This window comes from Triticum urartu, chromosome 5A (genome assembly GCF_056163025.1).
Source record: "Triticum urartu cultivar PI428250 chromosome 5A, HENAU_Tu73, whole genome shotgun sequence".
NCBI lineage: Eukaryota > Viridiplantae > Streptophyta > Magnoliopsida > Poales > Poaceae > Triticum > Triticum urartu.
In genome coordinates, this window is record NC_141877.1 from 588609487 (window position 1) to 588635381 (window position 25895).

The 25895-nt window shown below is 44.8% G+C and overlaps 1 protein-coding gene across 1 annotated transcript in view; it reads left to right on the forward strand.

The window, feature by feature from the left end:
- The window catches only part of LOC125510827 (uncharacterized), a 49122-nt gene extending 23975 nt beyond the window's left edge, over positions 1-25147 (forward strand). The window contains exons 5-6 of the mRNA XM_087521893.1: positions 24361-24453; positions 24983-25147. Coding sequence (XP_087378019.1) covers positions 24361-24453; positions 24983-25147 — 258 coding nt within the window. The remainder of the gene's footprint in view (positions 1-24360; positions 24454-24982) is intronic.
- Positions 25148-25895: the final 748 nt, after the last annotated feature.

The window sequence follows — 25895 nt, forward strand, 5'->3', positions numbered from 1 at the left end:
TGTCTGGGTATAATAATCACTTGATTCAATTGGGAGTTAATCTTCCAGATGATTGCGTCATTGACAGAATTCTCCAATCACTGCCACCAAGCTACAAGAGCTTCGTGATGAACTATAATATGCAAGGGATGAATAAGACTATTCCCGAGCTCTTCGCAATGCTGAAAGCTGCGGAGGTAGAAATCAAGAAGGAGCATCAAGTGTTGATGGTCAACAAGACCACTAGTTTCAAGAAAAAGGGCAAAGGGAAGAAGAAGGGGAACTTCAAAAAGAACAGCAAGCAAGTTGCTACTCAAGAGAAGAAACCCAAACCTGGACCTAAGCCTGAAACTGAGTGCTTCTACTGCAAGCAGACTGGTCACTGGAAGCGGAACTGCCCCAAGTATTTGGCGGATAAGAAGGATGGCAAGGTGAACAAAGGTATATGTGATATACATGTTATTGATGTGTACCTTACTAATGCTCGCAGTAGCACCTGGGTATTTGATACTGGTTCTGTTGCTAATATTTGCAACTCGAAACAGGGACTACAGATTAAGCGAAGATTGGCTAAGGACGAGGTGACGATGCGCGTGGGAAACGGTTCCAAAGTCGATGTGATCGCAGTCGGCACGCTACCTCTACATCTACCTTCGGGATTAATATTAGACCTAAATAATTGTCATTTGGTGCCAGCATTAAGCATGAACATTATATCTGGATCTTGTTTGATGCGAGACGGTTATTCATTTAAATCTGAGAATAATGGTTGTTCTATTTATATGAGTAATATCTTTTATGGTCATGCACCCTTAAAGAGTGGTCTATTTTTATTGAATCTCGATAGTAGTGACACACATATTCATAGTGTTGAAGCCAAAAGATGCAGAGTTGATAATGATAGTGCAACTTATTTGTGGCACTGCCGTTTAGGTCATATCGGTGTAAAGCGCATGAAGAAACTCCATACTGATGGACTTTTGGAACCACTTGATTATGAATCACTTGGTACTTGCGAACCGTGCGTCATGGGAAAGATGACCAAAACACCGTTCTCCGGTACTATGGAGAGAGCAACAGATTTGTTGGAAATCATACATACACATGTATGTGGTCCGATGAATATTGAGGCTCGTGGCGGATATCGTTATTTTCTCACCTTCACAGATGACTTAAGCAGATATGGGTATATCTACTTAATGAAACATAAGTCTGAAACGTTTGAAAAGTTCAAAGAATTTCAGAGTGAAGTTGAAAATCATCGTAACAAGAAAATAAAGCTTCTATGATCTGATCGTGGAGGAGAATATTTGAGTTATGAGTTTGGTGTACATTTGAAAAATTGTGGAATAGTTTCGCAACTCACGCCACCTGGAACACCACAGCATAATGGTGTGTCCGAACGTCGTAATCGTACTTTACTAGATATGGTGCGATCTATGATGTCTCTTACTGATTTACCGCTATCGTTTTGGGGATACGCTCTAGAGACGGCCGCATTCACGTTAAATAGGGCACCATCAAAATCCGTTGAGACGACGCCTTATGAACTGTGGTTTGGCAAGAAACCAAAGTTGTCGTTTCTGAAAGTTTGGGGGTGCGATGCTTATGTGAAAAAGCTTCAACCTGATAAGCTCGAACCCAAATCGGAGAAATGTGTCTTCATAGGATATCCAAAGGAAACTATTGGATACACCTTCTATCACAGATCCGAAGGCAAGACTTTTGTTGCTAAATTCAGAAACTTTCTAGAGAAGGAGTTTCTCTCGAAAGAAGTGAGTGGGAGGAAAGTAGAACTTGACGAGGTAACTATACCTGCTCCCTTATTGGAAAGTAGTGCATCACAAAAAACTGTTTCAGTGACACCTACACCAGTTAGTGAGGAAGCTAATGATGATGATCATGAAACTTCAGAACAAGATACTACTGAACCTCGTAGAACAACCAGAGTGAGATCCGCGCCAGAGTGGTACGGTAATCCTGTTCTGGAAGTCATGCTACTAGATCATGATGAACCTACAAACTATGAAGAAGCGATGGTGAGCCCAGATTCCGCAAAATGGCTTGAAGCCATGAAATCTGACATGGGATCCATGTATGAGAACAAAGTATGGACTTTGGTTGACTTGCCCGATGATCGGCAAGCAATTGAGAATAAATGGATCTTCAAGAAGAAGACTGGCGCTGACGGTAATATTACTGTCTACAAAGCTCGACTTGTCGCAAAAGGTTTTCGGCAAGTTCAAGGGATTGACTACGATGAGACCTTCTCACCCGTGGCAATGCTTAAGTCTGTCCGAATCATGTTAGCAATTGCCGCATTTTATGATTATGAAATTTGGCAGATGGATGTAAAAGCTGCATTCCTGAATGGATTTTTGGAAGAAGAGTTGTATATGATGCAACCGGAAGGTTTTGTCGATCCAAAGGGAGCTAACAAAGTGTGCAAGCTCCAGCGATCCATTTATGGACTGGTGCAAGACTCTCGGAGTTGGAATAAACGCTTTGATAGCGTGATCAAAGCATTTGGTTTTATACAGACTTTTGGAGAAGCCTGTATTTACAAGAAAGTGAGTGGGAGCTCTATAGCATTTCTGATATTATATGTGGATGACATATTACTAATTGGAAATGATATAGAATTTCTGGATAGCATAAAAGGATACTTGAATAAGAGTTTTTCAATGAAAGACCTCGGTGAAGCTGCTTACATATTAGGCATTAAGATCTATAGAGATAGATCAAGACGCTTAATTGGACTTTCACAAAGCACATACCTTGACAAAGTTTTGAAGAAGTTCAAAATGGATCAAGCAAAGAAAGGGTTCTTGCCTGTGTTACAAGGTGTGAAGTTGAGTAAGACTCAATGCCCGACCACTGCAGAAGATAGAGAGAAAATGAAAGATGTTCCCTATGCTTCAGCCATAGGCTCTATCATGTATGCAATGCTGTGTACCAGACCTGACGTGTGCCTTGCTATAAGTCTAGCAGGGAGGTACCAAAGTGATCCAGGAGTGGATCACTGGACAGCGGTCAAGAACATCCTGAAATACCTGAAAAGGACTAAGGATATGTTTCTCATATATGGAGGTGACAAAGAGCTCATCGTAAAAGGTTACGTTGATGCAAGCTTTGACACTGATCCGGACGATTCTAAATCGCAAACCGGATACGTGTTTACATTAAACGGTGGAGCTGTCAGTTGGTGCAGTTATAAACAAAGCGTTGTAGCGGGATCTACATGTGAAGCGGAGTACATAGCTGCTTCGAAAGCAGCGAATGAAGGAGCCTGGATGAAGGAGTTCATATCCGATCTAGGTGTCATACCTAGTGCATCGGGTCCAATGAAAATCTTTTGTGACAATACTGGTGCAATTGCCTTGGCAAAGGAATCCAGATTTCACAAGAGAACCAAGCACATCAAGAGACGCTTCAATTCCATCCGGGATCTAGTCTAGGTGGGAGACATAGAGATTTGCAAGATACATACGGATCTGAATGTTGCAGACCCGTTGACTAAGCCTCTTCCATGAGCAAAACATGATCAGCACCAAGGCTCCATGGGTGTTAGAATCATTACTGTGTAATCTAGATTATTGACTCTAGTGCAAGTGGGAGACTGAAGGAAATATGCCCTAGAGGCAATAATAAAGTTATTATTTATTTCCTTATATCATGATAAATGTTTATTATTCATGCTAGAATTGTATTAACCGGAAACATAATACATGTGTGAATACATAGACAAACAGAGTGTCACTAGTATGCCTCTACTTGACTAGCTCGTTAATCAAAGATGGTTATGTTTCCTAACCATGAACAAAGAGTTGTTATTTGATTAATGGGATCACGTCATTAGGTGAATGATCTGATTGACATGACCCATTCCATTAGCTTAGCACAAGTTCGTTTAATATGTTGCTATTGCTTTCGTCATGACTTATACATGTTCCTATGACTATGAGATTATGCAACTGCCGTTTACCGGAGGAACACTTTGTGTGCTACCAAACGTCACAACGTAAATGGGTGATTATAAAGGTGCTCTATAGGTGTCTCCAAAGGTACATGTTGGGTTGGCGTATTTCGAGATTAGGATTTGTCACTCCGATTGTCGGAGAGGTATCTCTGGGCCCTCTCGGTGATACACATCACATAAGCCTTGCAAGCATTGCAACTAATGAGTTAGTTGTGAGATGATGTATTACGGAACGAGTAAAGAGACTTGCCGGTAACGAGATTGAACTAGGTATGGGATACCGACGATCGAATCTCGGGCAAGTAACATACCGATGACAAAGGGAACAACGTATGTTGTTATGCGGTCTGACCGATAAAGATCTTCGTAGAATATGTAGGAGCCAATATGAGCATCCAGGTTCCGCTATTGGTTATTGACCGGAGACGAGTCTCGGTCATGTCTACATTGTTCTCGAACCCGTAGGGTCCGCACGCTTAAGGTTTCGATGAAAGTTATATTATGAGTTTATGAATTTTGATGTAACGAAGTTAGTTCGGAGTCCGGATGTGATCACGGACATGACGAGGAGTCTCGAAATGGTCGAGACATAAAGAGTGATATATTGGACGGCTATATTCGGACACCGGAAGTGTTCCGGGTGATTTCGGAGAAAACCGGAGAGCCGGAGGGTTACCGGAACCCCCCCCCCCCCCGGGGGAGAAGTAATGGGCCATATGGGCTATAGTGGAGAGAGAGAGGGGCAGCCAAAGGTGGGCCGTGTGCCTCCTCCCCCCTGGTCCGAATTGGACTAGGAGAGGGGGGGCACCCCCCTTTCCCTCTCCCTCCCCACTTCTTTCCCCCTCCTAGTAGGAGTCCGTGGGCGGCGCCCCCCTTTCCCTCTCCCTCCCCACTTCTTTCCCTCTCCCTCCCCACTTCGGTTCAACTAGGAGGAGGACTCCTCCTTGGCGCGCCATAGAGGGCCGGCCGGCCTCCTCCCCTTGATCCTTTATATACGGGGGCAGGGGGCACCCCTTGACACATAAGTTGATCCACGTGATCATATTCTTAGCCGTGTGCGGTGCCCCCTTCCACCATAGTCCTCGATAATATTATAGCGGTGCTTAGGCAAAGCCCTGCGACGGTAGTGCATCAAGATCGTCACCACGCCGTCGTGCTGACGGAACTCTTCCCCGACACTCTGCTGGATCGGAGTCTGGGGATCGTCATCGAGCTGAACGTGTGCTAGAACTCGGAGGTGCCGTAGTTTCGGTGCTTGATCGGTCGGGTCGTGGAGACATACGACTACATCAACCAAACGCTTCCGTTGTCGATCTACAAGGGTACGTAGATCACACTCTCCCCTCTCGTTGCTATGCATCACCATAATCTTGCGTGTGCGTAGGAATTTTTTTGAAATTACTACGTTCCCCGACAGTGGCATCCGAGCCTAGGTTTTATATGTTGATGTTATATGCACGAGTAGAACACAAGTGAGTTGTGGGCGATATAAGTCATACTGCTTACCAGCATGTCATACTTTGGTTCGGCGGTATTGTTGGACGAAGCGGCCCGGACCGACATTACGCGTACGCTTACGCGAGACCGGTTCTCCCGACGTGCTTTGCACATAGGTGGCTTGCGGGTGACAGTTTCTCCAACTTTAGTTGAACCGAGTGTGGCTACGCCCGGTCCTTGCGAAGGTTAAAACAGCACCAACTTGGCAAACTATCATTGTGGTTTTGATGCATAGGTAAGATTGGTTCTTGCTTAAGCCCGTAGCAGCCACGTAAAACTTGCAACAACAAAGTAGAGGACGTCTAACTTGTTTTTGCAGGGCATGTTGTGATGTGATATGGTTAAGACATGATGCTAAATTTTATTGTATGAGATGATCATGTTTTGTAACCGAGTTATCGGCAACTGGCAGGAGCCATATGGTTGTCGCTTTATTGTATGCAATGCAATCGCGCTGTAATGCTTTACTTTATCACTAAGCGGTAGCGATAGTCGTGGAAGCATAAGATTGGCGAGACGACAACGATGCTACGATGGAGATCAAGGTGTCGCGCCGGTGACGATGGTAATCACGACGGTGCTTCGAAGATGGAGATCACAAGCACAAGATGATGATGGCCATATCATATCACTTATATTGATTGCATGTGATGTTTATCTTTTATGCATATTATCTTGCTTTGATTGACGGTAGCATTATAAGATGATCTCTCACTAATTATCAAGAAGTGTTCTCCCTGAGTATGCACCGTTGCGAAAGTTCTTCGTGCTGAGACACCACGTGATGATCGGGTGTGATAGGCTCTACGTTCAAATACAACGGGTGCAAAACAGTTGCACACGCGGAATACTCAGGTTATACTTGACGAGCCAAGCATATACAGATATGGCCTCGGAACACGGAGACCGAAAGGTCGAGCGTGAATCATATAGTAGATATGATCAACATAGTGATGTTCACCAATGAAACCACTCCATCTCACGTGATGATCGGACATGGTTTAGTTCATTTGGATCACGTAATCACTTAGAGGATTAGAGGGATGTCTATCTAAGTGGGAGTTCTTTAAGTAAATTAATTGAACCTAAATTTATCATGAAACTTAGTACCTGATAGTATCTTGCTTGTTTATGCTTGATTGTAGATAGATGGCTCGTGTTGTTGTTCCGTTGAATTTTAATGCGTTCCTTGAGAAAGCAAAGCTGAAAGATGATGGTAGCAATTACACGGACTGGGTCCGTAACTTGAGGATTATCCTCATTGCTGCACAGAAGAATTACGTCCTGGAAGCACCGCTGGGTGCCAGGCCTGCTGCTGGAGCAACACCAGATGTTATGAACGTCTGGCAGAGCAAAGCTGATGACTACTCGATAGTTCAGTGTGCCATGCTTTACGGCTTAGAATCGGGACTTCAACGACGTTTTGAACGTCATGGAGCATATGAGATGTTCCAGGAGTTGAAGTTAATATTTCAAGCAAATGCCCAGATTGAGAGATATGGAGTATCCAATAAGTTCTATAGCAGCAAGATGGAGGAGAACAGTTCTGTCAGTGAGCATATACTCAAAATGTCTGGGTATAATAATCACTTGATTCAATTGGGAGTTAATCTTCCAGATGATTGCGTCATTGACAGAATTCTCCAATCACTGCCACCAAGCTACAAGAGCTTCGTGATGAACTATAATATGCAAGGGATGAATAAGACTATTCCCGAGCTCTTCGCAATGCTGAAAGCTGCGGAGGTAGAAATCAAGAAGGAGCATCAAGTGTTGATGGTCAACAAGACCACTAGTTTCAAGAAAAAGGGCAAAGGGAAGAAGAAGGGGAACTTCAAAAAGAACAGCAAGCAAGTTGCTACTCAAGAGAAGAAACCCAAACCTGGACCTAAGCCTGAAACTGAGTGCTTCTACTGCAAGCAGACTGGTCACTGGAAGCGGAACTGCCCCAAGTATTTGGCGGATAAGAAGGATGGCAAGGTGAACAAAGGTATATGTGATATACATGTTATTGATGTGTACCTTACTAATGCTCGCAATAGCACCTGGGTATTTGATACTGGTTCTGTTGCTAATATTTGCAACTCGAAACAGGAACTACGGATTAAGCGAAGATTGGCTAAGGACGAGGTGACGATGCGCATGGGAAACGGTTCCAAAGTCGATGTGATCGCAGTCGGCACGCTACCTCTACATCTACCTTCGGGATTAATATTAGACCTAAATAATTGTCATTTGGTGCCAGCATTAAGCATGAACATTATATCTGGATCTTGTTTGATGCGAGACGGTTATTCATTTAAATCTGAGAATAATGGTTGTTCTATTTATATGAGTAATATCTTTTATGGTCATGCACCCTTAAAGAGTGGTCTATTTTTATTGAATCTCGATAGTAGTGACACACATATTCATAGTGTTGAAGCCAAAAGATGCAAAGTTGATAATGATAGTGCAACTTATTTGTGGCACTGCCGTTTAGGTCATATCGGTGTAAAGCGCATGAAGAAACTCCATACTGATGGACTTTTGGAACCACTTGATTATGAATCACTTGGTACTTGCGAACCGTGCGTCATGGGCAAGATGACCAAAACACCGTTCTCCGGTACTATGGAGAGAGCAACAGATTTGTTGGAAATCATACATACACATGTATGTGGTCCGATGAATATTGAGGCTCGTGGCGGATATCGTTATTTTCTCACCTTCACAGATGACTTAAGCAGATATGGGTATATCTACTTAATGAAACATAAGTCTGAAACGTTTGAAAAGTTCAAAGAATTTCAGAGTGAAGTTGAAAATCATCGTAACAAGAAAATAAAGCTTCTATGATCTGATCGTGGAGGAGAATATTTGAGTTACGAGTTTGGTGTACATTTGAAAAATTGTGGAATAGTTTCGCAACTCACGCCACCTGGAACACCACAGCGTAATGGTGTGTCCGAACGTCGTAATCGTACTTTACTAGATATGGTGCGATCTATGATGTCTCTTACTGATTTACCGCTATCGTTTTGGGGATACGCTCTAGAGACGGCCGCATTCACGTTAAATAGGGCACCATCAAAATCCGTTGAGACGACGCCTTATGAACTATGGTTTGGCAAGAAACCAAAGTTGTCGTTTCTGAAAGTTTGGGGCTGCGATGCTTATGTGAAAAAGCTTCAACCTGATAAGCTCGAACCCAAATCGGAGAAATGTGTCTTCATAGGATATCCAAAGGAAACTATTGGATACACCTTCTATCACAGATCCGAAGGCAAGACTTTTGTTGCTAAATTCGGAAACTTTCTAGAGAAGAAGTTTCTCTCGAAAGAAGTGAGTGGGAGGAAAGTAGAACTTGACGAGGTAACTATACCTGCTCCCTTATTGGAAAGTAGTGCATCACAAAAAACTGTTTCAGTGACACCTACACCAGTTAGTGAGGAAGCTAATGATGATGATCATGAAACTTCAGAACAAGATACTACTGAACCTCGTAGAACAACCAGAGTGAGATCCGCGCCAGAGTGGTACGGTAATCCTGTTCTGGAAGTCATGCTACTAGATCATGATGAACCTACAAACTATGAAGAAGCGATGGTGAGCCCAGATTCCGCAAAATGGCTTGAAGCCATGAAATCTGAGATGGGATCCATGTATGAGAACAAAGTATGGACTTTGGTTGACTTGCCCGATGATCGGCAAGCAATTGAGAATAAATGGATCTTCAAGAAGAAGACTGACGCTGACGATAATATTACTGTCTACAAAGCTCGACTTGTCGCAAAAGGTTTTCAGCAAGTTCAAGGGATTGACTACAATGAGACCTTCTCACCCGTAGCGATGCTTAAGTCTGTCCGAATCATGTTAGCAATTGCCGCATTTTATGGTTATGAAATTTGGCAGATGGATGTAAAAACTGCATTCCTGAATGGATTTTTGGAAGAAGAGTTGTATATGATGCAACCAGAAGGTTTTGTCGATCCAAAGGGAGCTAACAAAGTGTGCAAGCTCCAGCGATCCATTTATGGACTGGTGCAAGCCTCTCGGAGTTGGAATAAACGCTTTGATAGTATGATCAAAGCATTTGGTTTTATACAGACTTTTGGAGAAGCCTGTATTTACAAGAAAGTGAGTGGGAGCTCTGTAGCATTTCTGATATTATATGTGGATGACATATTACTAATTGGAAATGATATAGAATTTCTGGATAGCATAAAAGGATACTTGAATAAGAGTTTTTCAATGAAAGACCTCGGTGAAGCTGCTTACATATTAGGCATTAAGATCTATAGAGATAGATCAAGATGCTTAATTGGACTTTCACAAAGCACATACCTTGACAAAGTTTTGAAGAAGTTCAAAATGGATCAAGCAAAGAAAGGGTTCTTGCCTGTGTTACAAGGTGTGAAGTTGAGTAAGACTCAATGCCCGACCACTGCAGAAGATAGAGAGAAAATGAAAGATGTTCCCTATGCTTCAGCCATAGGCTCTATCATGTATGCAATGCTGTGTACCAGACCTGACGTGTGCCTTGCTATAAGTCTAGCAGGGAGGTACCAAAGTGATCCAGGAGTGGATCACTGGACAGCGGTCAAGAACATCCTGAAATACCTGAAAAGGACTAAGGATATGTTTCTCATATATGGAGGTGACAAAGAGCTCATCGTAAAAGGTTACGTTGATGCAAGCTTTGACACTGATCCGGACGATTCTAAATCGCAAACCGGATACGTGTTTACATTAAATGGTGGAGCTGTCAGTTGGTGCAGTTCTAAACAAAGCGTTGTAGCGGGATCTACATGTGAAGCGGAGTACATAGCTGCTTCGGAAGCAGCGAATAAAGGAGTCTAGATGAAGGAGTTCATATCCGATCTAGGGGTCATACCTAGTGCATCGGGTCCAATGAAAATCTTTTGTGACAATACTGGTGCAATTTCCTTGGCAAAGGAATCCAGATTTCACAAGAGAACCAAGCACATCAAGAGACGCTTCAATTCCTTCCAGGATCTAGTCCAGGTGCAAGATACATACGGATCTGAATGTTGCAGACCCGTTGACTAAGCCTCTTCCATGAGCAAAACATGATCAGCACCAAGGCTCCATGGGTGTTAGAATCATTACTGTGTAATCTAGATTATTGACTCTAGTGCAAGTGGGAGACTGAAGGAAATATGCCCTAGAGGCAATAATAAAGTTATTATTTATTTCCTTATATCATGATAAATGTTTATTATTCATGCTAGAATTGTATTAACCGGAAACATAATACATGTGTGAATACATAGACAAACAGAGTGTCACTAGTATGCCTCTACTTGACTAGCTCGTTAATCAAAGATGGTTATGTTTCCTAACCATGAACAAAGAGTTGTTATTTGATTAACGGGATCACATCATTAGGTGAATGATCTGATTGAGATGACCCATTCCATTAGCTTAGCACCCGATCGTTTAGTATGTTGCTATTGCTTTCGTCATGACTTATACATGTTCCTATGACTATGAGATTATGCAACTCCCGTTTACCGGAGGAACACTTTGTGTGCTACCAAACGTCACAACGTAAATGGGTGATTATAAAGGTGCTCTACAGGTGTCTCCAAAGGTACATATTGGGTTGGCGTATTTCGAGATTAGGATTTGTCACTCCGATTGTCGGAGAGGTATCTCTGGGCCCTCTCGGTAATACACATCACATAAGCCTTGCAAGCATTGCAACTAATGAGTTAGTTGTGAGATGATGTATTACGGAACGAGTAAAGAGACTTGCCGGTAATGATATTGAACTAGGTATGGGATACCAACGATCGAATCTCGGGCAAGTAACATACCGATGACAAAGGGAACAACGTATGTTGTTATGCGGTCTGACCGATAAAGATCTTCATAGAATATGTAGGAGCCAATATGAGCATCCAGGTTCCGCTATTGGTTATTGACCGGAGACGAGTCTCGGTCATGTCTACATTGTTCTCGAACCCGTAGGGTCCGCACGCTTAAGGTTTCGATGAAAGTTATATTATGAGTTTATGAGTTTTGATGTACCGAAGTTAGTTCGGAGTCCCGGATGTGATCACGGACATGACGAGGAGTCTCAAAATGGTCGAGACATAAAGATTGATATATTGGACGGCTATATTCGGACACCGGAAGTGTTCCGGGTGATTTCGGAGAAAACCGGAGAGCCGGAGGGTTACCGGAACCCCCCCCCCCGGGGGAGAAGTAATGGGCCATATGGGCTAGGAGAGAGGGGGCGGCGCCCCCCTTTCCCTCTCCCTCCCCACTTCTTTCCCCCTCCTAGTAGGAGTCCTACTCCTACTAGGAGGAGGACTCCTCCTTGGCGCGCCATAGAGGGCCGGCCGGCCTCCTCCCCTTGATCCTTTATATACAGGGGCAGGGGGCACCCCTTGACACATAAGTTGATCCATGTGATCATATTCTTAGCCGTGTGCGGTGCCCCCTTCCACCATAGTCCTCGATAATATTGTTGCGGTGCTTAGGCGAAGCCCTGCGACGGTAGTGCATCAAGATCGTCACCACGCCATCGTGCTGACGGAACTCTTCCCCGACACTCCGCAGGATCGGAGTCCGGGGATCGTCATCGAGCTGAACGTGTGCTAGAACTCGGAGGTGCCGTAGTTTCGGTGCTTGATCGGTCGGGTCGTGGAGACATACGACTACATCAACCAAACGCTTCCGTTGTCGATCTACAGGGTACGTAGATCACACTCTCCCCTCTCGTTGCTATGCATCACCATGATCTTGCGTGTGCGTAGGAAATTTTTTGAAATTACTACGTTCCCCAAGAGTGATAAGTTTTGTTATGTTCTCCGTTTAATGTTCCCTTGTACTAACAATGCAGCTGAGTATGAAGCCTTGCTCCATGGTCTCCGGATGGCTAAAGAGATGAATCTAAGTCAAGTTAAGTGCTTCGGTGACTCAGACCTTGTGGCTCAGCAAGTGGCTGGCACTTGGGATTCCAAGGACCCACTCATGGCAGCATATCGTCGGGAGGTGGATATTGTTGCAGGTTATTTCCGAGGCTATCAGGTGGACCATGTGGACCGGCGGAAAAATGAAGCGGCGGACGCTTTAAGCCGGCTGGGCTCTCAGCGCAAACCGGTCCCGCCCAATGTTTTTCTGGATGTGCTGCACAATCCGTCGGTGAAGATCCTTGGTGAAGAGGATTTGGCTATTCCTGATCCGGAGGCTCAATTGGTGGCAGATCTTCATGTTATTCCGGATTGGACGCTTCCTTACCTGGCGTACAAGAACCAGGGCGAGTTGCCAGAAGATGAGATTCTGGCCCGGCAGATAATCCGGCGATCCAAGTCCATGGCTATCATCAACGGTGAGTTGCATCATTGCAGTGTGTCAGGAGCTTTTCAACGTTGCGTGTCTCCCGAAGAAGGCCGTGAAATTTTGCGTGAGATCCACGAAGGAGATTGTGGTCACCACGCCGGTTCAAAGTCTCTGGTGGCTAAAGCGTTTCGCCATGGTTTCTATTGGTTAACTGCTCATGCTAATGCGAAGGATCTGGTTAGACGATGTGATGGTTGCCAAAGGTTTTCAAGACGTGCTCATGTACCGGCTCAAGAATTGAGGATGATTCCAATTACTTGGCCGTTTGCGACTTGGGGGCTGGATATGGTTGGGCCTTTCAAAAGGTCCAAAGATAAGAAGACCCACCTCCTGGTGGCGGTGGACAAGTTTACAAAGTGGGTGGAGGCAGAACCTGTTAGCAAATGTGATGCGGCCACGGTGGTTCAGCTCATCAAAAAGGTGATTTTCCGGTTTGGATTTCCGCACAGTATTATCACAGATAACGGTATCAATTTGTCCAAAGGTGCTATGAAAGAGTTCTGTGAACGGGAGCACATCCGGCTCGACGTTTCATCGATGGCACATCCACAGTCTAATGGTTAAGCAGAAAGAGCTAATCAAGAGATCTTGAGAGGCATCAAGCCCCGGCTCATGGTTCCTTTGCAGAGAACGCCGGGTTGTTGGGTAGAAGAATTACCATCTGTGTTATGGAGCATCAATACAACACCCAACAGATCAACAGGATACACACCGTTCTTCATGGTTTATGGAGCGGAGGCGGTTCTCCCCAGTGATATCCGTCATGATTCACCTCATGTCACGGCTTATATTGAAGCGGACAACGAGACAGCACGGCAAGATGCCTTGGACCGGTTGGATGAAGAGCGTGACATCGCAGCCGCCCGATCGGCAATTTACCAGCAGGATCTTCGTCGTTATCATAGTCGCCGAGTCAGAACCAGAGCCTTTCAGGAAGGAGATTTGGTGCTTCGGCTCATCCAAGATCAGACTGGTATGCATAAGCTATCCCCACCTTGGGAGGGGCCTTTCGTGGTCAGCAAGAATCTGCACAACGGGTCGTACTATCTGATTGATATTCGAGAGCATAAGGACTCACGTACATCAGAGGAGGAGACTAGCAGGCCATGGAATATAGCTCATCTTCGGCCTTACTATACCTGAGCCATTGGCCATACTTATGTACATATTATGACAGTGTATATATTATGATAATAAACCGGAACCTCAGCTAAAGCGGGGTATCTGTTCTTTTACATCATGTGAGGTTACACGGAGTTGCTCTAAAGTGGCCTCCGGTTTACCCCTTGAGTTCGCTTTGCTAAAAGCATCGTGTTATATCACTTGGAGGATTGGTCGTGTCCGAACCAATACCATGCCTCTTGATAGGCGAAAGCCACCAGATCACTTGGGGACTTGGTCATGTCTGAACCAGTCACGCCTCTTGATCGGCCTAAGGCCACAGAATCACTTGGGGGCTTGGTCGAACCCGAACCATGACCACGCCATTTGGTCGGCATAAATGCCACAAGAATCACTTGGGGACCTGGCTAACTAGAACCATAGTTACACCTAACGGGAGCTTGGTCGTGTTTGACCATGGTTATGCCATTTGATCACCTTAAATAAATCTTTTTTGGCAAACGTTTTTGTCGTTGCTTTTTCTTCATACTTTTCTTTGAAGGGGGGTTTTTGCTTTTTATTGTGTTCTTTAAACCAGCAAAGTTTTTTAACCAATCAATTGACGGAACACAGTTCACGTCAATCCGGAGACTATTTGCCCGGTTTGATCCTTGTTGTTAACATCCTCTTACGGAGTAACACGGTGTTTATCACAACCCGACATGGTTTTATTATAAACCAGCACAATATGGAAGGAATTATCAGTACTCAAATTTTGGGTTATCACCCTTACTACAAAAAGTTGGTAAAACCAACGATGTGATTCAATGTCACAGGTATGATATATTTCATATTTGATTATACATATATACAGGAGTTGTTATTTCCTCCAACAGTGTGGGTTTACAAAACTCCGCTTCAAGGTTGGCCAAGCCAACTTCACACTCAACGGTGGCAGGTATTATGTATCGCAAAATTTTTTGATCATATATACTTAAAATTTTTGTTTTGGATGTTTTGACTTTATACGTACAGACATCATATTCCGCCTGACGGTACAACCCCGGTGGCACTTAACGAATTTCTTATTTCAGAAAGTATTTTGGAAAGTTCATTACCACAGGAAGAACACGTTATGCACGAAGGCATATCAACGTCAAAGGTATCAGCTAGCCTATTACAAGGCAACATGGTGCCCATAATAACATAATTGTTTTTCACAAAGGAGAGACAGTTTTAAAACCGGCTTCCGGTTTAAGATTGGCCACCAGCCTGGCCTGATGGTTGTGGGTCATCCTGCGCCGCTTCAGCTTCCGTTTCTCTACCCAGTGGCTGGAAATCCATAGTTGTCCAATCGATTCCCATTAATGCTTGAAAAACAGCTTCGTCATGGATTAGCGAAGACGGATCAATATCGGGAGCGTAAGTATGCTTACGGATTGGAGGGATCAGGTTTTCCGATTCATGGATTGGTGCAGCTATTCGCTTGTTCTAGCTATCATATTTGGCTTGATAATGAGACAAATCTGCCTCCTCAGCCAGTTGACAAGCTAGCGGACGTACCTCCCGGTTTATGGCTCGCAAATCCGCTTCACAAAATTCTGACCCGTCTTCCTTCAAGCTGGGATAACCCTGAGCCGCTTCAATAGGATCAAAATCCGGCACCCAGGCTTTTGCCCGGATTAAAGCGTTGATTGCACCGGTTCGAGCAGCAGATTTCTTCAGCTCTTCAACCCGGGCAGGAAGCACTGACAGTTTCATTAGAGTATCTTGAATCAAATTGGGCGCCGGTTTGTTATGAGATGCGGTGCAGATGATCCGCTGGGCACCAGTGTACAATTGTTCAACTAAGGTATAGGCGGCTTTCAGTTTCCTCCGCACATCTGACCCCAAGTGACCAATGCGTGTCCCTGAAATACCATAAAGGGTTAATAAACCGGCGATCCTGTAAAGAAGGCAGAACCAATTCAGAAGGCAAGATGGCTTACCAAAGATAGCAGTGGTCATGGCATGAACGTGCCGCTTTATGCTGGTCAGTTCATCTATCACTGGTTTTAATGCAGCCTCGGCATCCTCTACTCGTTTGGTCAAAGTGGACTTTTCAGTGGCCCAATCCGCCCGTTTCTTCTTGAAGTTCTCCTTAAGTTGTTCCATGGCGCTTAAAGCACTGGCCAATTCCTCTTTTGCTTTGGAGGTTTCAGCTTGTTGGGTTTTCAAGTTTTCTTGAAGATCGACGACTTGGTTTTCTTTCGCCTTCAGCTCCGCCTGCAGGCAGACAGATATATGTTTCAACAAATCGGTAGAAGGATTCAAGTGCCAACCACATAACAAGTTATGTGCTTAACACTTGGGGGCTAATGCATATTCGATCTTCATCTTTCAATGGTTTACAAAGTCCCAAGCTCAATACAAGTATTCAACTTTGGCACTTGGGGGCTAATGCATATTCGATCTTCATCTTTCAATTGTTTACAAAGTCCCAAGCTCAATACAAGTATTCAACTTGGCACTTGGGGGCTAATGGCTATTTGATCATATGTATTCTGATGCGGCAGTTTCATTTACTTAAAGTACCGGTTTAACTACGCTAAGTTGAACCGGCCCTTGGGGACTACATCAACAAATTTCAAAGCATCAAGATTCATATTATTAAGTCCCGGTTTGAAAGAATATTTCAAATCGGCCCTTAGGGGCTAGGAGAGTCAACAAGAATGAAAGCATACAAGCAAGAAGGAGCATATGGAAGTTACCTCATATTTATCCTTCATCATATTAACCAGACCGACTTCATAGTCACGGCTGGTATACAGCCGGTTCAGATAGCCGGAATGGATATCTCGGGCGTTCAGAGCAGCGTAAGCCGTCAGATCAGCATTCCACTTGCCTTTGCCAAAAGCAGCTAATTCCTCCTTGGCAGAATGTTTGGATAAAGCGACAGGGTTGCTTGGCTCAGTATGGCCAGTGCCAGTAATGACAACTTCATCATCATTGGTACCGCCGGTTTGCACTGGAGCTGTTGGCTTGTCAGTAGGTTTCGCGAGACCGATGGAGCTTTCAACCCGGAGGGAACCTGTGGGCTGATGGATAGGACCTGAGGTATCAGTAGGTCTTTCCTCAGCAGTAAGATCATCATCTGGCTGCTGTGGATCATTGGGAATATCCTCAGGAATAGCCGCTTCAAGATTGGGTGTTGTGCCTGGTTCAAGAATGACATCTTCTTCGGCCGCTTTATCCAGGTGGGCCTTCTTGCTCGGCCTAGGTTTGGCCCTGAGAAGAATAACAAAATTAAATACAGCATATGTTCTAAGGCAATATACTGCAAACATCACAATAAATATAGCTTACCCAAGCACCGTTTTGAGCGGTGGGAGCTGAGTAGCCGACGACTCACCAGAAGATGAGTGGGAAATAGCCTGATAATCAGAGTCAGACGGATTAAGAGGTTGACGAAAGCAGCCCGCTTTAGGACAAGTACTGACAAGCGAATTAGAGACCTCGGAATGACGTTTCCGAACCGGACTGTTCGATAAACCGGCAGAGGTAACTACCTGGCCGCTGTGCCGGGTGGTGCGGCGAGCTTCGTGTTGTTGAGTCTTCATAAGAAGTTTAGGATCCAAATAAGCAAGAGGACGAGAAAATTTAACTTTCCGGTTTGCCTGACGGATTTTTTGTGAAGGCAAAGTTTCTGAATCGAAAGAGAGAATAATTACCTCTGCAACATCCGCATGGCTGGCTTCGGCATCATCCTGACAAATATCATCATCAATAAGATGCATGAAAAATAAACCAAGTGAGTCAAGATCTACCTCAAAGTCCGGATTATCCACCTCGTCATCAGGGGCCGGATTAGAAGATGCAGTGGTTCTTTTCTGGTGGGCAGTCTTCTTCACAGCTTTAGTTTTTTGCCGGGTTGCTCTTTCCGGTTTATCTGTTTTCTCTGGTTTCTCCTGCGGCAGCTTTTTGCTCCAAAACGGATCATCACCCTGATTATGCAGACACTGATATTAGAAACAATGGCCAGACATATCGATAACAGATTCAGCAAAGAGAAAAATCAAAGTCTTATAGCTGGCGGTTTGTTGGTGGCACAGAAGGGAAGCAGGCCGGTTCTAGCGCAGATGTGCTCCGGTTCATTCAGTATCTTACGCACAGCCTCCGTGATTTCTTCACCGGACAGCTGGAGTCTTGAATGTTGCAGTGGGTCATCCACACTATCAGTATATTCGCACATCAAACTGGAGCGCTGACTAAGGGGCAGTATGCTCCATGATATCCAACAGCGAGCAAGGTCAACCCCTGTTAAACCGTTGGCCATAAAGGCTCTGAGCTTTGACAGCTGGGGAGCATATTTGCTTCTCTCCTGGGCAGTCAATCGTTGAGGAAAAGGATGGGTATTGCTGAGCCGCTCCGGACGAAAACCAGGCAAGGGATTCTCACCAGCAAGGGAGGTGTCTTTGCAGTAGAACCATGTCTGATTCCACTCCTTGGGGTGACTGTGCAGCTTGGCGTGAGGGTATGTGACCTCTTTCCTTTTTTGAATCGCCATGCCACCCAACTCCGTATTAGAGCCATCAGTAAACTCAGTACGGCGGTTTAGATGGAAAAGATCTCTGAATAATTCCACTGTGGGCTCCTCTTGAAAGAACACCTCACAGAGCACTTGGAAGTGGCACATATTTGTAATAGAGTTGGGGCCAGTGTCTTGCGGATGGAGTTGGAAATCAGCTAGAACATCCCGGTAAAATTTAGAACCGAGCGGTTTAAAACCCCGGGCTAAGTGGTCTACGAAGACAACAACCTCTCCTTCTCGAGGTGTGGGGGGCATTCTTTGCCAGGAGCCCTCCAATGGATGGTGTCTTTGCTGCCCAAGGCGCCAATCAGGACTAAATCGTCCAGTTGATCCTCTGTGACGCGAGAAGGGACCCAGTTGCACTCATACACTTGCTTGGCCATGATGAAATCTACAAGGTACATTGATATGTGCAACGTTAAACCGGAAGCAGATCTATCTAAACCGGAGTTTTATGAAGCAACAACATATGGCGGTTCAACAAGGGGACTAATGGCATATACCGGTTTGGAAAATTTTCTATCAGGTTAAACCGCCTGATCTAAACATTGAAGCAATTGAGATTGCGGATGGTTAAGTATGCAGAAACAAGTTTCACAAGGTCTTGTTATGGTGTTGGATCTGAAGCAAGTTCAGAAAATAAGAAAAATAGTCGAAGATCAAAGCAGAACAGTATTGAATCAATGGGCAGAAGTATATGTGAGATCTACGGTTTTGGGCAGGAAACTAACGGCGGATACTAAAAGTTACCACTACACAAAGCAAGGGTTCACATGTGCATCCAGGAGCTAGTACATGAGTATGAACAGGTGATGAACACCGCAAGAACACGAAGCCCTAGATCAGATCTATGTTGAGAAGAGCAGAAGACCTACCAGAGCTGAGGAAGACGCGGAAGGTCGCCGCGGTTTTCTGGTGCATTCAGGTTGATGCAGCGGCCAAAGATGATGCAGAAGACGACGGCGGCGGCGGAGCTCTGAGACTGGCGACGCGAAGAAGACGAAGAGGAAGGGCACGAAGGGGAGAAAGGAAATGACCCTTCGGACCTATTTATAAGGCAAAGGACATGTGTCAGGCGCGTGAATCAAGGGACCGCAGATTTTGGAAGTGGAGTTGTCACCTCAGTCATTGCGAATCTATTAAACAAGAAGATATCATGGATGTTTTTCTTTATGACAGATGACGTCACGCCGGTTTACAGCAAACAGAGAAGATGACATCACAGCGGTTCAACAACTACAAGAAGATGTTGAAGACGAAGATTTTTTTGCTAAGGATTGACATGAACCTGTTCAAATCAATCTGGGGCCTAATGTTGGGGATATTACTACTGGGCGTAAACCGGCCTACCTGGGCCGGGTTAACTTCATCAGTAGTTCAAAGGTGTTAAAGCCCAAAGAGGCAGGTAAAGGCCTAGGGCCCGTAGTCGGTTTAAAACCTGTAGCCGTATACCGGCGTTTGTACATATACTTGTACTATAAGTTAGGAACAAGGAGAGACCAACCCGGATACGAGTATGAACCGGTGTTGGGACTCTCTGAACCGACATGCGTCACCCGTGTATATAAGGGGGCGACCCGGCGGCGGTTCAAGAGGGAGACGACAACTCGAGACATAGGCGAAGCTTGTTTGCTCCCTAGTCATCGAAACACCCATCAATTCCATCACAACTAGACGTAGGCTTTTACCTTCATTGAAGGGGCCGAACTAGTATAAACTCCCCTTGCGTCCTTGTGTCTGCTTTAACCCCTTCAAGCTAACCCGTCGCGATGGCTCCACGACTAAGTCCTTTCTCTAGGACATCTGTCGTGACAACCCCCCGACACAGGCCATGGCCTCCTCCAGTCTGTTGGTCCAAGATCTGTCTCCCTTTTGTTCATGTGTCTGCCTTTTTTATTTTGAAATTTTTCTGTAATTTGCAAGGAATTTTTTGGAAGTTGTGAGAATCTAAAAGGTTTGCAAAGATTTCTGAATGTTGTGTCCAAATTGATGGAAGTTGTGAGAATTTTCTGAATGTTTCATCATACACATTACAGTCAATTATCCATTTCGTTCAGCATGGTGGCCAAGATGCGGCAGCCCCATGCTCTGTTTCGATGGGCCTCCTCTGCTCGATGGTTGCCGCTGGTTGAGGTTCGTACTTCTTGTTAGATGTGTATAGCCCTTTCGGTTTATCCCCATTGTATAAAGGGTCTCTTGCACTTTACCACACACCTGTATATGTATTCGCCTTTGGCCTTCCTGAGAATACAGTTGCTGATTATCCAACATGGTATCAGATGCTAGGTTAGCCCCTTCCTCCCGCACGATGCAACTCCGTGCGCCTCGTACCTAGTCTCCGGCCGTCGTTGTCCGTCTCCGACCGTTTCCTTCTCGCTCCCTGGCCCTGCTTCGCTCCCAGTCTGCCTCCTCTTCTTCAAGCCGCTGCACCGAGCGCGCGCGTGGTCGCTCACGGCCTGCCTCCTCTCCCTTCTCTCCATCCGCCGCCCCGGGTTCGTCTCCTAGTCTCATCCATGCGCCGCCGTCCCAGGCCGATCTCCGCCTTGGCTGCCGCTTCGCTCGGGGCTGCTCCCGCTCCGGCTTGGCTGCGTCCGCTCGGGAGCTCCGCTTGGGCTGCTCCCGCTCCGGCTTGGCTGCATCTGCTCGAGAGCTCCGCTTGGGCTGCTCCCGCTCGGGGGATCCCGCTTCTGTGCGCAGGCTTCCCCTCGAGCGAGCTTGCCTTCTGCGCGCAGGCTTCCCCTCGATCCAAAATCGGGGGCGCGTGAGTCCCCTGATCCCGATCCAGTTCTGGTTCCGTTGACCAAAAAAAAGAGGGATATCTCAGTATGTCATCCTCGGACTATGTGGCTGTTCCTTGCTGCTCGGTGATCTTCGATGGCACCAACTATGCTGAGTTTGTGGGCTTCATGCGCATCCATATGCGTGGACTTCTTCTATGGGGTGTTCTGTCTGGCAAGGTCCCTTGTCCGCCATGTCCTGCTGCGCCCGTGGCCCCAATTCCACCCATGCCGCCAGTCCTTGCTGCTGATGCTTCTCAGGCTGACCGGGATGCTGCCAAGGCCCTAGATGATGCTGGGGTTGATGCTTATGATCAGCAGGTATCCGCTTATTCAGATGCTCTTTCTGTGTACCGGGATGACCTGTCTGCTTACACTCAGTGGTGCAATGATGATGCTCGTGCTGCTGCTGTTCTTACTGCGAGTGTCCTCCCTCAGTTTGCTTCAGAGTTCATGGGACTTGGCACCGTTGCAGAGATGTGGTCTTACCTCTGTCAGCGCTATCAGCCCTCTGGTGATGCTCTCTACCTCTCTGTGGTGCGTTAGGAGCATGCCCTCCAGCAAGGTGATTCACTCACAGTGCTCTGCCATCTGGCGCCAGTTTGACTCTCTTCGGACAGTCGTTTGTGGAACCTGCCGTTGCTGTCAGACTACTCGGTCTGATCTGGAGTTTCAGAGGGTTCATGAGTTCTTATCTCGTCTCCGGTCTGAGTTTGAGCCCCGACGGGCGCACCTGCTTGCTCGTGGTCGTGTTCCTCTCTCAGAGATACTGGCGCTATCAGCATTCGAAACTTCAACCTCACTGTTCACGTCTTAGCACAACAACCAACTAGGCCACCACACGTTAGGTGCCTAAAAACTGTTTTTCCTCCTTTTTTATGTGCGTCAACTATGTAACACTAAAACGAAGGCTCTGATTATATATTTTGTTTCTTCTTTAGTTTTTACTTTTTTGCTTTATTTTTTATTTTCTTATTTTACCATTTTCTATTTTTTATTAAAAGCATGAACTTTTTTAACTTGCACGATTTTTTTTCAAATCCGTGAACTTTTATTCAGTTTTTTTTGCTAACCATCTAGTGAACTTTTTTTCAAATACATGAATTTTTTTCAGTTTTTTGGAACTATTTTAGTGAACCTTTCTTTTAATTCCTAATTTTTTTAGGAATATGTGAACTTTTCTCAAACCCGTGATTTTTTCTTAGAAATTGATGAACTTTTTCCAAATCTGTTTTTTTTTGTTCAAAATTCACTATCTTTTTCAAATCCGGGAATATTTTTTCAAGATTGATGAACTTTTTCAAAATCCATAAACTTATTGGTCAAAATCAATGAACATATTTCAGACCCGAGAACCATTTTACAAAATCCGTGAAGTTTTTTTTCAAACCCGAGAACATATTTCAATGAATTTTGACACTGTATGCATTTTCTTGCTTTTTCCCGGCGAAAAAAAATCCTAAATAGTGGTCGGACATGACGCAACGTGCGTTCGGTCTCCAAATTTGTTCCATTTTTGCGTGGAGTGATCCAATGGGTATGCCCACTAGCTGGCAGAAGTTGGGTAAATTTTATGAATGTACACCGATACTTGTTGTCATTGTTGAGGAAATCGTTAACTGGTAGCTGCTCGGTTGGCTAGCGAGTAGGGGATTAATCGGCTAATCGGCAAGTTAATCGGCCATTTAATTAATTAATCGGACGATTTTTCGGTTTATCGGCTACTCGGTAAACCTATGAGTAGGGATAATCGGCAAGTTAACTGGTTAATCGGATGAATTCTTGAACAGGGCTTGTTGTAGAACGAAGGGATTTTGGTTAGGACGGAAGGGTTCGTTTGGTACAACTTCTTTTCTCACATCCACCAAACAGGCTCAAAGTTTTTCCACACGCTACAATCACCATGGCAAGCATCGGTGCCAAGTTTCAATGTTTTTTTACACCGTATGCATTTTCTATGGTTTTCTCGGCAAAAAACCCCTAAAATAGTGGTCGGACGTGACACAACGTGCGTTCGGTCTCCAAATTCGTTCAATTTTTGCATGGAGTGATCCAATGGGCATGCCCACTAGCTGGCAAAAGTTGGGTAAATTTTATGAATGTACACCGTCGAAGATCCTGTAGCCGCCTGCCGGAGCTCGCCCATGATGGCCCCATAGTTCTTGCCGTCCCAAAAACCAGGGCCTCTCGTCGGGTACCCGTCAGCGGTGATTTTGAACTCCTTTCGGAGAGGGCAGACCGGCGGCACCGTGAGGCCGAAATGGATGAGCTCCTCCGTCTCAGGCGTGCCCAGGCTCGACGCCCAGGCGCTGCCCACCGGACCACCGCTGCCCGCGCCATTGGACGACATCGTCGCCGAAAGGGAGAGAGAAGAGAGCGGCGACAGGGTGAAGGAGAAGCAGTCGGTGGCGGGGGAGAGAAGAAGCAGGGGTCGGGTGCGTGGACGGCCGGCGGGGAGGCGGCGTTTGTAACTGGAATGGCCCCATTTTCGAAAAACTTTTTCATAATTCGAACATCATTGGAATGGCCCCATTTTTTTTCCATAACCTTGTATTCAATAATATCTAAAAAATACCATATTGCACGTAGGATGTGTCAGGTCTTGGCGCTTCAGCCTCCTGATTGTATTCTCGGTATTGTAGCTTCAGGGAACCCTGAACCTTTTGAATAATAAATTGCATCGACGTGGTTGACGCGAAAAAGAGCAGCGATGACCTTAAGATCTACAGAGAATAAGTAATAGAATATTTCGTGCTTTATAGATCACTAGCAGTGGTGCAGTCGACTGGTAAGCTCCTGTAATTTTAGTTGCACATTCCTGGTTCTTATCTTTTTTCTCAAGATTTTTAGTTGCACATTCAAATAGCAAGTGGCGGCCTGTTGGGCTGGCCCAGTCATACCGCTGGCTCGGCCGAGGTCTCATCACAGGTGATGTATTTTCAAAAATGACCATCGTATCCTTTATTAGGAAGGGGATGGGCTAATCTTAGCCATTGATGTGTTTGGGGGGGGGGGGGGGGGGGGGGGTTACCGAAGCAGAAGTGAACAAAAAATAAAACGAGTTCTTTGGTGTACACTCATGCTACTCTGAATAATTGCTGCAGAATGAAGTGGCAAGCATAGAAGAAATGCAGAGCCAGTTTCCCTCGGATGCAGTGTATTACACTGAGTCTGAGGATACACAACAGTCTATTGAGGTTGGTTATTGCAATTAAAAGGTTTTTACTATACATCTTACTTCTTTAGGCTTGGCTTATCTTACTGCATGCTCTTAGTTACAAGTTATGTTGGTTAATATTGATCATTTCGTGAATTAGATCCAGTAACAACAAACAAAATTAGTTCCTGTTGCTATGACCTGGGCAATGAACAACAGATGCAGTTTGCCTCATTTCTAATGTTCCCTGTAAACACTGTTGTGAATGGAACAGCTTGAATTGATCACTGCTTAATATGCACTGGAATTCCTTTTTTTAGATATAATTTCCTACAATACATTTGTTGCTTCACAGAATTTCGATGGTTGCCTTCAGTAATGTCGACTATTTATTGTGGGCGCCTTTGCTATGCCAATTTTTTTTTCTATAGCAGCCTAGCAGGCATGGTTTACCCATAGGCTTCTGTTATTCTTATGTTTTGGGTGTCAACTAAATTGATGCCATTTTAGGCTATGCCTTACATTCTTTTCATACTTTGCAAATTAATAGCATCCATTTAAAACCACAGGCTACTCCACCATCGGTGAAAATCCCCTACAGAATGATGCTGGATGTCCTTTTAGAATCTTTGGGTCTGCCATTGGCTGAGTATCGAACCAAAGTATGTGAGGATGGTTTGAAGTTACAAAGAATCCCATTTTCGTTCAGATATGCACGCCTTTTTTTCATCTAGAATCTTTGCATTTAGGTTTATATTATTGATTCAGGTTTAGCTGTTTAGATCAAAACTGTAATCTTGCGTGTAGATTGGACAGATTATTTCTCACTTTGAGGACTCCGTTTTGTTCATCGGAAAGTTTTCCCAGTGTCGTTCTTCCAAAAATGAATTGAAATTACTAAGATTCATGCAAGTTACTTGGCAAAGAAAATTGTTCTCTGCATAGTGGATACATGTACTGATCATAGATTCAGATGTAGGCTAGGTTTCTGTTATCCGAAAACACACATTATATTGCCTTTGTTTTTACATAAAGATGTAGATGTTGAGAAGTATATTATTTTGATTGTTGAGTCGGTCTATGGTGTAACTTCGGGTTTTTTCTTTTGTGGATACATTTGTAAAGAAGTGACATGGCTTAATAACCCATATTAAATGTTGTGAAAAAAAAACATATTAAATGGTGTCCTTGAATAGGGAATAAAAGTGGGAGCAGATTGACTCTTTGTAGTGCTCGTTCAGATGTACTAGGTCAGGTGTTCTGTTATCCAAAAAAAAACACATTATACTGCCTTTGTTTTTACATCGAGGTGTGAATGTTGAGAAGTATATTATTCTCATTATTTTTACCGTATGTGCATGCTCATAACTAAAACAACTAATTCATGTTTTTTTACAATGCGCACATGGATTCAAAAATATCCATGTACTTCCAGCGGCATGATTTTGAATGGGACTTTGTACTACCAAATTAGAATGTGTA